At 43.0% G+C, this 11,815-nt stretch overlaps 1 protein-coding gene across 1 annotated transcript in view; it reads right to left on the bottom strand.

The window, feature by feature from the left end:
• Positions 1-7,981: 7,981 nt before the first annotated feature.
• Positions 7,982-11,815, bottom strand: part of LOC110487858 (importin subunit alpha-7) — a 38,067-nt gene continuing 34,233 nt past the window's right edge. Inside the window, exon 12 of the mRNA XM_090227453.1 lies at positions 7,982-8,357. Coding sequence (XP_090083579.1) covers positions 8,170-8,357 — 188 coding nt within the window. The 3' untranslated portion in view covers positions 7,982-8,169. The remainder of the gene's footprint in view (positions 8,358-11,815) is intronic.

The raw sequence follows: 11,815 nt of genomic DNA, 5'->3' as shown, positions 1-11,815 counted from the left end.
ATACATTTCTAATATTTGTTAATGCATTTGTTTTTGTTTTGTTTCCGTGTTCATGTTTGTGTGTCATGTTCAGTTGAAGTGTATCAGTCACTCATTCATACCGTCGGTAATGTCAAGTCACAGTATAATATGGGTTATCATAAGCAAAAAAAAAGAAAAAAAAATATTTGTTTTGTAAATAAATACATTGAAAGAGAGCGAAATGAGAGGACCAGAGAATACATCAGGACTGGTCAGTTATGACATATGAAAAAAAACACTTTATAAACATGTAGCATTGTAAACAATTATAGCCTAGATAGCATAATTTTTTTGACAAAGCCAAGCACTAAGGCGTGGCTTGGGATTTTCAAACACCTTTGTCTCAGTTATACACATTTACACAATCTAGGCCAGAAGACAAAAAAAATCCCATTTCAAAATGTATCTTAATTATATATATTTTTCAAACCAATGCCTAGGAGTTGTTCCTGACCAAAGGGCCTGACAGGGAAACAGACAATAGAGCAAATGGCACCCTATTCCCTATGTGGTTCGCCCTTTTTGACCAGGACCTAATAGGTCTCTGGTCAAAAGTAGTGCACTATATAGGGTATATAAGTGCCCATTTGGGACACAGACAGTTTATCCTTGTCATTTGGTCAAGGGGAAAAACTCCCATCCCTTTACTATGCCTTAAAAAGAATTTCAGCAGTCATTAAAAAATATGGATGATTCCTCCAGCTAATGTACATATTTCCAGGGGCACTGTACAATGGCGACCCTGGCCGTGACTCGAATCCCTGCAGTCACCTCAGTGGGAGTCAGATATGCAACAAACAAAATATATATATATATATATATATATATATATATATATATATATATATATATATATATATTTCCATTACACATTTGTGTGTAAGATAACAAAATATAAGCACCCCCCAAATTATAAATCATACACACAGTTCCACTTGGACACTTGATTATCATTTTTTTAATGTCAATTTCACATTCCTGCATGCCAGATTTGTTCTAGGAAACTGTTGACCAGTCATCTCTGTTGATTGCCCTCTTGAAGAGGGCAAACACCTGAAGAAGAAGTCTTAAGCTCCCTCCCAAAATGCCACTATTCCCTTTATAAAATGTACCACAGTATGACTCATAATGCCTATAAAACATGGTGCCATTTCCCTGTTTGACCACTAATCTTTTTCCCCATCATCCATTTTTCCCAGTTTTTATTTTATTTTTTAGGAACACTTAAAACATGGGTTGTGTTCCGTGTAGGCTGATGTTTTGATAACCTCTCAAATGTCGACCGGACAAGGTGACTTAATATGTTTGCCTGTACTCCCCCCCCCCCCCCACCAAAACGAAATGCTAATTAGCTGCTAATGTGGCTATCATAAAGAACTACAAATACCATGATGACTGACGTATCGAGGCAAAAGTAACAATCTCTGGATTAATTATCTAAGGCTAGCTAAATGGATTAATGAATATAATTAGCTACATTTCTTTAATTAAAAAAAATGTACAATTCTGTGAACTGTCTTGTGCACGTCTTAAATTGACACAATACCTGTTAGCAAAGATGTCAGCTAGAGATGTGGAGAAGCATGCAGGGATTTGTAGTCTTGCATGACGTCTAATTTAAGTATTTTCAATTCTGTGAGTAAAAAAAAAAGAGACCCGAATAATATTGAGTCACCCTGTCCTAGAGAGATCTACACGGTTATCAACATGTCACCCCGGGGTAAAGCCCACACAAAACACAGACCTTATTTTAAGTGTTTCTAAAAATCGCCTATGGGGAAAAATTCAAATGGTTGGAAAAAACCCTGATTAGAATTATTTCCGTTTGACCACTAGGTTTTATGGGTATTATTACACCTCCACTGTGGGGGTATATTGTGCACTATTTTTTGACCAGAACTTCATGGACTCCTGGTCAAAAGTTGTTCATTAAATAGGGAGCACTTCGGGACGCACCTTAAACCTCTTGGGATGGCCGACTTCTGGAGAATATTTATTGCGTTACTTGTTAGGTTGTTCATTCTCAGCCAATAACGTAGCTTCCATTTAGCTTCCCATCTCAAGGCAAGTGTCTCTGAGTCCTTGTGCTAAATCAAGAAATAGCTGAGCGAAGTCTCAGGACAAGTGATTGGTTGTTTTGGTTGATTGACTGGGTCTGGACAGCCAAGAAGATTATGCCACTGAAACATTCTAGAACCATCCATATCCATGTAATGGTATAGCTGCTCAAAATCAAGAAAGAAAAAATCATGTAAAAATAAAATAAAAAACAACTTCGGTGAGTAGTGTCCATTTTGAATTGGCTGTTTAGTTCTTTGTGATAAGATGGGTTTGACTCATTATGTGCAAACATGGTAGTTTAGGTGGAGAAACCCCGGGGCACGTTCAGCAGGAACGCAACATTTTCAAACGTTCAGATAGAAATATTTCTATGTAAAAAAACAAACATGACATGTTAAATATGGAACAACGTTGGCATTTCCATTTGCAACGTTTGGCCACTGAACGTGGCCCTGCATTGGCCTGATACGATAACTGACCTGATAAACAGGGCCGGGAGCTTTTCCAAACCATGTGACCTGACTAGGAAAAACCCAGGGCCCTAATAAATGTGCAGTGCAGTCTTTGCCTCAGGCTAAAATTACACTTGATGGCCCTGCATCTTTCTAACGAACGTCTAGGCTGTCTGTCCCCCAGCTGCAGTGTGAGGTCTGCACAGTGAAATCAACAAATGAATTACACTGTAAAAAAAAAAAAATAAGAAGAAAGAGAGCATCAATATTTAGTTAGACGGATCAGCATGATGGAATAAATTAGTTTTTTTTTGCCGATTTTAAAATGACTGTTCTGACCCAATCCCACAGTGCAAAAGCAGTAGAGAATGCCACTTTCAGAGAAACCACATCATGGAACTATAAAGACGAGGAAAATAGAGCAGCAATGTTTTTTGCACGAAACGTGTGCACATTCAAGGAAATATTAAGAAAATTAAATGAATCAAGTCAAAAGTTATGTAAAATCACCCTCAAGTCTTTAGTTGGTCAGGATTGGCACTTTTGTTTTTCTTCATAAATATAAAATATATTTGTTTATTTTGTGTTTTTATTTTTATTTTACTTTTCTGGAAGTCTGTTGGTAGACTGCACGCAGAAGTCGAGAGAAAAAAACAAAAACAAGGAGAGGACTTCTGATTTTATAAATGCTCCTCCCACTCGTTAGTGACGTAGAGGCAAAAGTTCTTTAGCAAATGTTTTCCAAGATTTATTTAGTCTCAAAATGTCCGTTTGGAACACTTGTTCTGTGGACACCCATTTCCCTTTAGAGGACCAAAGTGCATAGACTCCCTATAATAGCCTATTACTGTTACTTACTGTCCATGTTAGATCAATGACAAGCTTAGTCTCTTACCAACGTCAATACATTTTGCATGTCAACCAAAGGGCAACGTGTCCAAAACCATTGCAGACCATGAAAAAAATCACCATTTTGCAGACCATGAAAAAAATCACCATTTTGCAGACCATGAAAAAAAACCATTTTGCAGACCATGAAAAAACACCATTTTGCAGACCATGAAAAAACACCATTTTGCAGACCATGAAAAAACACCATTTTGCAGACCATGAAAAAAACCACCATTTTGCAGACCATGAAAAAAAACACCATTTTGCAGACCATGAAAAAAATCACCATTTTGCAGATTGAACATAATAACAAGCTATGACATTGTACAAAGTCATGGCCCGCATCCTCACAGGGTTAACCTACCGAGACATCACGTCAGGAAGGACAATATAGCCATAGGGGATGATTTTCTATATAAACATGTGCAATGACTAGGGTCCTCATAGCTAGCATATCAAGTATAATATATATATATATATTATTTTTAAAGATGAGTTACAGATGCCCTTCCAAAAATGAAAGTTTAGGCATTAAGTTTGAAATAGAAACAGCTCTGTAAATTCTGATTTTGTTTACCTCAAACCAGTTTGGTTCTGCTCAACCAGGGGAAACAGTGGATCCACAGAACAAGCTGTGACTGATGAGGACATACAAATTGTACATCTATCGCTTCCTCACACGGTGTCGGTCGGTCAGTCAAACTGTCACCACTAAACTGTTTAGGCTCCACTCAACCCAGAGGCTGATCTGTGATCAGTTTTGCCCCATTAAAATGTTACAGGTCAGGATTTAAAAAGGAGGGCAAGCTGATCCTAGATCTGTGTCTTAAGGGCATATCAATCGAACCATCTTTTCAGTCATGTAGCAGAAAGGAGAAAAGGCTTCCATAATACCTAGGTTGAAGATAACAAAAAAACAGTTAAAAAAGACAACGTAATAATTAACATGCGGAAGCGTTAATAAACAAAAAAATAAACAAATTAGAAAATGACAAAGTGAATGTAAGCAGTTCACCAACAAAGTGGGAAATAAACAATGAATTTCAGCTAACTGCTCAGCAAACAACTTTTATATTTTCATTCTATGAATTCGAAACCTTTTTTATTTCTCTCTCCATCCACTTTATTAGTTGATTTCTCGACCGATGGTCACGTTTTCAATGCTAATCTACCGAATGTGTTTATTTTCCAACTCTCCACATGAAATCACTAGAAATGTTTTTATCCTGTATATTTTTCAACGGAGCATATTACCAGACAGTACACACCCCTGCACTTCCTCAAGAAAAAAAAATGTAAAAAAAAAAAATTTGTAAAAAAATTTGAGATTTTAAAGGATGCTGTGAATGTGATGCATTGTGGGTAGGTGCATTCTTAAAAAAATAATCTCAATAGTGCTGATAAGGAAGTGGCAAAACATTGAGTGAACAATACCGCATTGAAAACCCAATATAGCACAGAAAGAAAACATGCAATTACGTTCCTTCAACAAGGTGGATAATGGAAGTTGATTCTCCTTGCGTAAGCACTCATCCGTGTGAGCTGTGTGCAGTCTGCTGGCGTTGTATGCATGTGTGCATGAAGTGTCTGTGCAAATACATCTTAACTTAATTTCTGTTGCGGTTAGGTTCGTCACGTTCTAAATTAATAAAAAAAAAAAAAAAAACACTTATCCCTTGCCAAACCCTGGTTGTCGTTAGATGCATGACACCTTGTCTGATATAGTGCCTTTACCTCTGGCCAGAGACTCCCTAGGTGGCGAAACGAATGGCCTCTACCTCTGACCAGAGACTCCCTAGGTGGCGAAACGAGTGCACTAAGAGGAACATAGGTGTCATTTAAAATGCACCCTATGAGAAGAATAAGGGGAGCTGTAAACTTTTCTAATGTGACAGTGAATAACAGATATCAATACCCAGTACGTGTGGCCATCACAATGGTACCCAGTACGTGTGGCCATCACAATGGTACCCAGTACGTGTGGCCATCACAATGGTACCCAGTACGTACGGCCATCACAATGATACCCAGTACGTACGGCCATCACAATGATACCCGGTACGATGCAACGCTGAGTGCCTGGACACAGCCCTTAGCCGTGGTATATTGGCCATATACACCACACCTCGGGCTTTATTATAAACTGGTTACCAATGTAATTAGAGCAGTAAAAATACATGTGGAATATCAGACCGTATAAAACGGTTATGACAACATATGGTCGGGTCAATCAGCATTCAGGGCTCGAACCACCTCGTTTATAATAGCAATAAGGCACCTTGGGGGTTTGTGGTATATGGGCAATATAACACGGCTAAGGGCTGTATCCAGGCACTCCGCGTTGCGCCGTGCCTAAGAAAAGACCTTAACCGTGGTATATTGGCCATATACCACAATCCCCTCGGACCGTATTGCTTAAAAATAATATCTTGGTTAAATTTTCTAAGACTTAAATCACTCCCTCTCCCAACAATAATTCCAGGTGTTTGGCAAAAGGATACTGCGTGACTGTAGGGCAATAGGAACACCATGCAAACCCTAGCATACATACACACTGGGGGGACACACACACCAAATCACAGGGCCTAATGCAACTCAGCCAGCACAAACATATCTATTTACACTGGAGCTCTGTTCCAAATGACACCCTATTCCCTATATAGTACACTACTTTAGACCAGGGCCCTATATAGTACACTATTTTAGACCAGGGCCCTATATAGTACACTATTTTAGACCAGGGCCCTATATAGTACACTATTTTAGACCAGGGCCCTATATAGTACACTACTTTAGACCAGGGCCCTATATAGTACACTATTTTAGACCAGGGCCCTATATAGTACACTATTTTAGACCAGGGCCCTATATAGTACACTACTTTAGACCAGGGCCCTATATAGTACACTACTTTAGACCAGGGCCCTATATAGTACACTATTTTAGACCAGGGCCCTATTCCCTATATAGTGCACTAATTTAGACCAGGGCCCTAATCCCTATATAGTGCACTACTTTAGACCAGGACCCTATTCCCTATATAGTGCACTACTTTAGACCAGGGCCCTAATCCCTATATAGTGCACTATTTTAGACCAGGGTCCATAGGGCTTAGCGTGCCATTCAGAACGCATCCCGGGCCCAAAACCCCCCAACCTTCCATGCAGGTGAGTAAACAGGATATCACAGTGAATCTGACATTGATGCCTGATTTTCGTGAAGCTGAGTTACATGTTTTTTTTCTCAGGTTAGTGTAGCCCCTCGCCCCCCCAGCGGTCTGCCGTTTTAATAGCTAGAATCACGTCATAATTCAAATCTATCGTTATTAAGAACACAGCACACAACGAACATTATATCTCTAGCTATATCAACTTCAGATCAAGCTAGCAACCTAGGTTATACGATTCAATATGGACCCCCCCCCCCCCCCCCCCTCCCTCACCTTAAATCCCCTTCCCCATCCCACTCGACGCCCAGAAGTTTTCCTGATTTTACGATTTAGACCCCAACATGTTGCTCCACCCTCGCCATCCCTCCCCAGGTCCAAGAAATCATCTGTCGCAAACAAAAAAAAAAGTTGCTGAAAGTTGTAGGAAATTAAATAGTAGAGAAAGGACCGTCAGTTCTAGAAGGAGAGAACCTTGGGTCAACACTCCAAACCAGAATTCTAGAATTACTAAGAATCCCCAGAATTGTTTTAGTGGAACCCTGTATGTCTGATCAGACAGAAACCAATGTGAATGAGGGTTTGGCCTCTGAGTTCTATTGCTAACAGTAGGTAAGGAAGTCTTCAGTCTGGGGACACTAGTCTTCAGGTGGTACACGGAGATGTGCTTCAGAACAGGCCGGGGGGGGGGGGGGGGACAGGGCTGACAAAAGCTAAATGAGGGGAAAGGATAAATAAGTGAAATAACACTCATCACTCGAGGTCAGATTTGACCCCCCACATCCTAAAGGTCATCCCAACGGGCTGACGGGGAGCAGTAAAATCCACAACAAGCCACTGCTACTGTCAGAAGAAAATCAGGACTATCAACAGTACTGGCGGTATTTCTCAATGTATCTACGCATTTCAAACCTGCCCTGGTGTGTGATCACCGCCCTGGTGTGTGATCACGGCCCTGGTGTGTGATCACGGCCCTGGTGTGTGATCACCGCCCTGGTGTGTGATCACGGCCCTGGTGTGTGATCACGGCCCTGGTGTGTGATCACCGCCCTGGTGTGTGATCACGGCCCTGGTGTGTGATCACGGCCCTGGTGTGTGATCACGGCCCTGGTGTGTGATCACCGATAAGGAAGAGCTGTGTTTTAAATCATCAGGTCATGTGGTGCGAGTTCAGCTCTCCGATTGGCTCCTCAGCCGAGGCGTGGTGTTCTGTTAGAAGTGTCTGATCTGTTTGGGTAGGTTGCGACACGCTCACGGGGATTGGGTAATATAGGTTGGATAAAGCCTTCCATGGGATAGGAGGCAGAGGACAACGTTCTATCTTCCACAGTTGAGCCTGGAAGGTCACAGTGGACAAAGGATAGGGCACCGGAGACCCTGCATCAGTAGAGGTTGGGGTAGCAGAGCTAGCCACGGGCTGGGGCATATAGGTGGTGGTTGGAGGGACACAGGAACCCTAATTTACCTCAAAACCCTCCATTGGTAGGGGATATGGGGGAAGAAGTCAACCGAAAGCCTTCCAATGGGATCCATGGGTAAATGAGTGATGTTTGGATGAACCAAAGGGAAGGGAGGGCATTATAGCTGGAAGCCCTCCATGGGTGCTTCCTGCTGGGGGAAGAGGAACTGCTGGTTGACCTGGTCTACCTGAGGAGCCAGGTTCTGGTCCTCCTCCTCCACTCCAAAGTAGTGCTCTATCAGATCAAAGGCCTTCTGGTAGATCTCTTGGTTCTCATGGCTCTGAAGGAACTCGATTTTATCCAGACCTGGAGATGGAGAGTTTATTTATTCATACACCACGGTAGATTATGCAATTGTATGTATGCGGAAGTGCGTTTGTGTACTGTACGAACCTGTCTGTCTGTCTGTCTGTCTGTCTGTCTGTCTGTCTGTCTGTCTGTCTGTCTGTCTGTCTGTCTGTCTGTCTGTCTGTCTGTCTGTCTGTCTGTCTGTCTGTCTGTCTGTCTGTCTGTCTGTCTGTCTGTCTGTCTGTCTGTCTGTCTGTCTGTCTGTCTGTCTGTCTGTCTGTCTGTCTGTCTGTCTGTCTGTCTGTCTGTCTGTCTGTCTGTCTGTCTGTCTGTCTGTCTGTCTGTCTGTCTGTCTGTCTGTCTGTCTGTCTGTCTGTCTGTCTGTCTGTCTGTCTGTCTGTCTGTCTGTCTGTCTGTCTGTCTGTCTGTCTGTCTGTCTGTCTGTCTGTCTGTCTGTCTGTCTGTCTGTCTGTCTGTCTGTCTGTCTGTCTGTCTGTCTGTCTGTCTGTCTGTCACGTGTCTATACTGTCTGAATGTGTTTGTATACATGTACCTCAGAACAGTAGCAGTTGTTGGTATTATACAGTGCATTTCAGCAAGTATTCAGACCCCTTGACCTTTTCCACATGTTGTATACATCTACACACAACGCCCCATAATGACAAAGCGAAACACATGTTTTTCGATTAACCCCCTCAGAAATACCATAAGTATTCAGACCCTTTGCTATGAGAGTCAAATTGAGCTCAGGTCCATCCTGTTTCCATTGATCATCCTTGAGATGTTTCTACAACTTGATTGGAGTCCACCTGTGGTAAATTCAATTGATTGGACATGATTTGGAAAGGCACACACCTGTCTATATAATGTCCCACAGTTGACAGTGCATGTCAGAGCAAAAACCAAGACATGAGGTTGAAGGAATTGTCCGTAGAGCTCCGAGACAGGATTGTGTCGAGGCACAGATCTGAGGAAGGTTACCAAAACATTTCTGCAGCATCGAAGGTCCCCAAGAACACAGTGGCCTCCATCATTCTTAAATGGAAGCCACCAATTATCTTCATAGAGCTGGCCTCCCGGCCAAACTGACCAATAAGGGTTGAAGGGCCTTGGTCAGGGAGGTGAAGAACCCGATGATCACTGACAGAGCTCCATAGTTCCTCTGTGGAGATGGGAGAACATTCCAGAAGGACAACCATCTCTGCAGCACTCCACCAGACCTTTGTTAGAGTAGCCAGATGGAAGCCACTACTCAGTAAAAGGCATATGACAGCCCACTTGGAGTTTGCCAAAAGGCACCTAAAGGACTCTGAGCATTAGAAACAAGATTCTCTGGTCTGATGAAACCAAGATTGAACTCTTTGTCCTGAATGACAAGCGTCACATCTGGAGGAAACTTGGCACCATCCCTACGGTGAAGCATGGTGGTGGCAGCATCATGCTGTGGCGATGTTCTTCAGCGGCAAGGACTGGGAGACTAGTCAGGATCGAGGGAAAGATGAACCGAGCAAAGTACAGAGAGATCTTTGATGAAAACTTGCTCCAGAACGCTCAGGACCTCAGACTGGGGCGAAGGATCACCTTCCATCAGGACAACGCAGGAGTGGCTTTGGGACAGGTCTCATAATGTCCTTGAGTGGCCCTGCCAGAGCCCGGAATTTAACCCGATCAAACATCTCTGGAGTGACTTGAAAATAGCTGGTGGCAGCATCATGCTGTGGGGATGTTTTTCAGCGGCAGGGACTGGGAGACTAGTCAGGATACAGATCCTGTAAAATACAGATCCTTGATGAAAACCTGCTCCAGAGCACTCAGGACCTCAGACTGGGGTGAAGGTTCACCTTGCAACAGGACAATGACTCTAAGCACAGCCAAGACAATGAAGGAGTGTCTTCAGGACAAGTATCTGAATGTCCTTGAGTGGCCCAGCCAGAGACTTGAACCCGATCGAACATCTCTTGAGAGACCTGAAAATAGCTGTGCAGCGACGATCCCCATCCAACCCGACAGAGCTTGAGGGAATCTGCAGAGAAGACTGGGAGAAACTCCCCAAATACAAGTGTGCCAAGCTTGTGGGGTCATACCCAAGAAGACTCAAGGCTGTAATCACTGCCAAAGGTGCTTCAACAAAGTACTGAGTAAAGGGTCTGAATACTTACGTAACTGTGATATTTATGGGGTATTGTCATTATGGGATATTGTTTGTAGATTTAAGTGGTATGAATACTTTCCAAATGTACGTACTACAGTGAGGTGGGAAAAGTATTTGATCCTCTGCTGATTTTGTACGTTTGCCCACTGACAAAGAAATGATCAGCCTATAATTTTAATGGAAGGTTTATTTGAACAGTGAGAGACAGAATAACAAAAAAATCCAGAAAACCGCATGCCAAAATGTTATAAATTGACTTGCATTTTTTAATGAGGGAAATAAGTATTTGACCCCTCTGCAAAACATGACTTTGTGCTTTGTGGCAAAACCCTTGTTGGCAATCACAGAGGTCAGACGTTTCTCGTAGTTGGCCACCAGGTTTGCACACGTCTCAGGAAGGATTTTGTCCCACTCCTCTTTGCAGATCTTCTCCAAGTCATTAAGGTTTCGAGGCTGACATTTGGCAACTCAAACCTTCAGCTCCCTCCATAGATTTTCTATGGGATTAAGGTCTGGAGACTGGCTAGGCCACTCCAGGACCTTAATGTGCTTCTTCTTGAGCCACTCCTTTGTTGCCTCGGCCGTGGGTTTTGGGTCATTGTCATGCTGGAATACCCATACACAACCCATTTTCAATGCCCTGGCTGAGGGAAGGAGGTTCTCACCCAAGATTTGACGGTACATGGCCCCGTCAATCGTCCCTTTGATGCGGTGAAGTTGTCCTGTCCCCTTAACAGACAAACACCCCCAAAGCATAATGTTTCCACCTCCATGTTTGACGGTGGGGATGGTGTTCTTGGGGGTCATAGGCAGCAGTCCTCCTCCTCCAAACACGGCGAGTTGAATTGATGCTAAAGAGCTCCATTTTGGTCTCATCTGACCACAACACTTTCACCCAGTTGTCCTCTGAATCATTCAGATGTTCATTGGCAAACTTCCGACGGGCATGTATATGTGCTTTCTTGAGCAGGGGGACCTTGCGGGCGCTGCAGGATTTCAGTCCTTCACGGAGTAGTGTGTTACCAATTGTTTTCTTGGTGACTATGATCCCAGCTGCCTTGAGATCATTGACAAGATCCTCACGTGTAGTTCTGGGCTGATTCCTCACCGTTCTCATGATCATTGCAACTCCACGAGGTGAGATCTTGCATGGAGCCCCAGGCCGAGGGAGATTGACAGTTCTTGTGTTTCTTCCATTTGCGAATAATCGCACCAACTGTTGTCACCTCACCAAGCTGCTTGGCGATGGTCTTGTAGCCCATTCCAGCCTTGTGTAGGTCTACAATCTTGTCCCCGACATCCTTGGAGAGCCCTTTGGTCTTGG

This window comes from Oncorhynchus mykiss, chromosome 30 (assembly GCF_057628025.1).
Source record: "Oncorhynchus mykiss isolate SJ-2025 chromosome 30, ASM5762802v1, whole genome shotgun sequence".
In the NCBI taxonomy this organism is placed as follows: Eukaryota; Metazoa; Chordata; class Actinopteri; order Salmoniformes; family Salmonidae; genus Oncorhynchus; species Oncorhynchus mykiss.
Note: the sequence above shows the minus strand (reverse complement) of the source record. Positions and strands in the feature narration are given on the sequence as shown.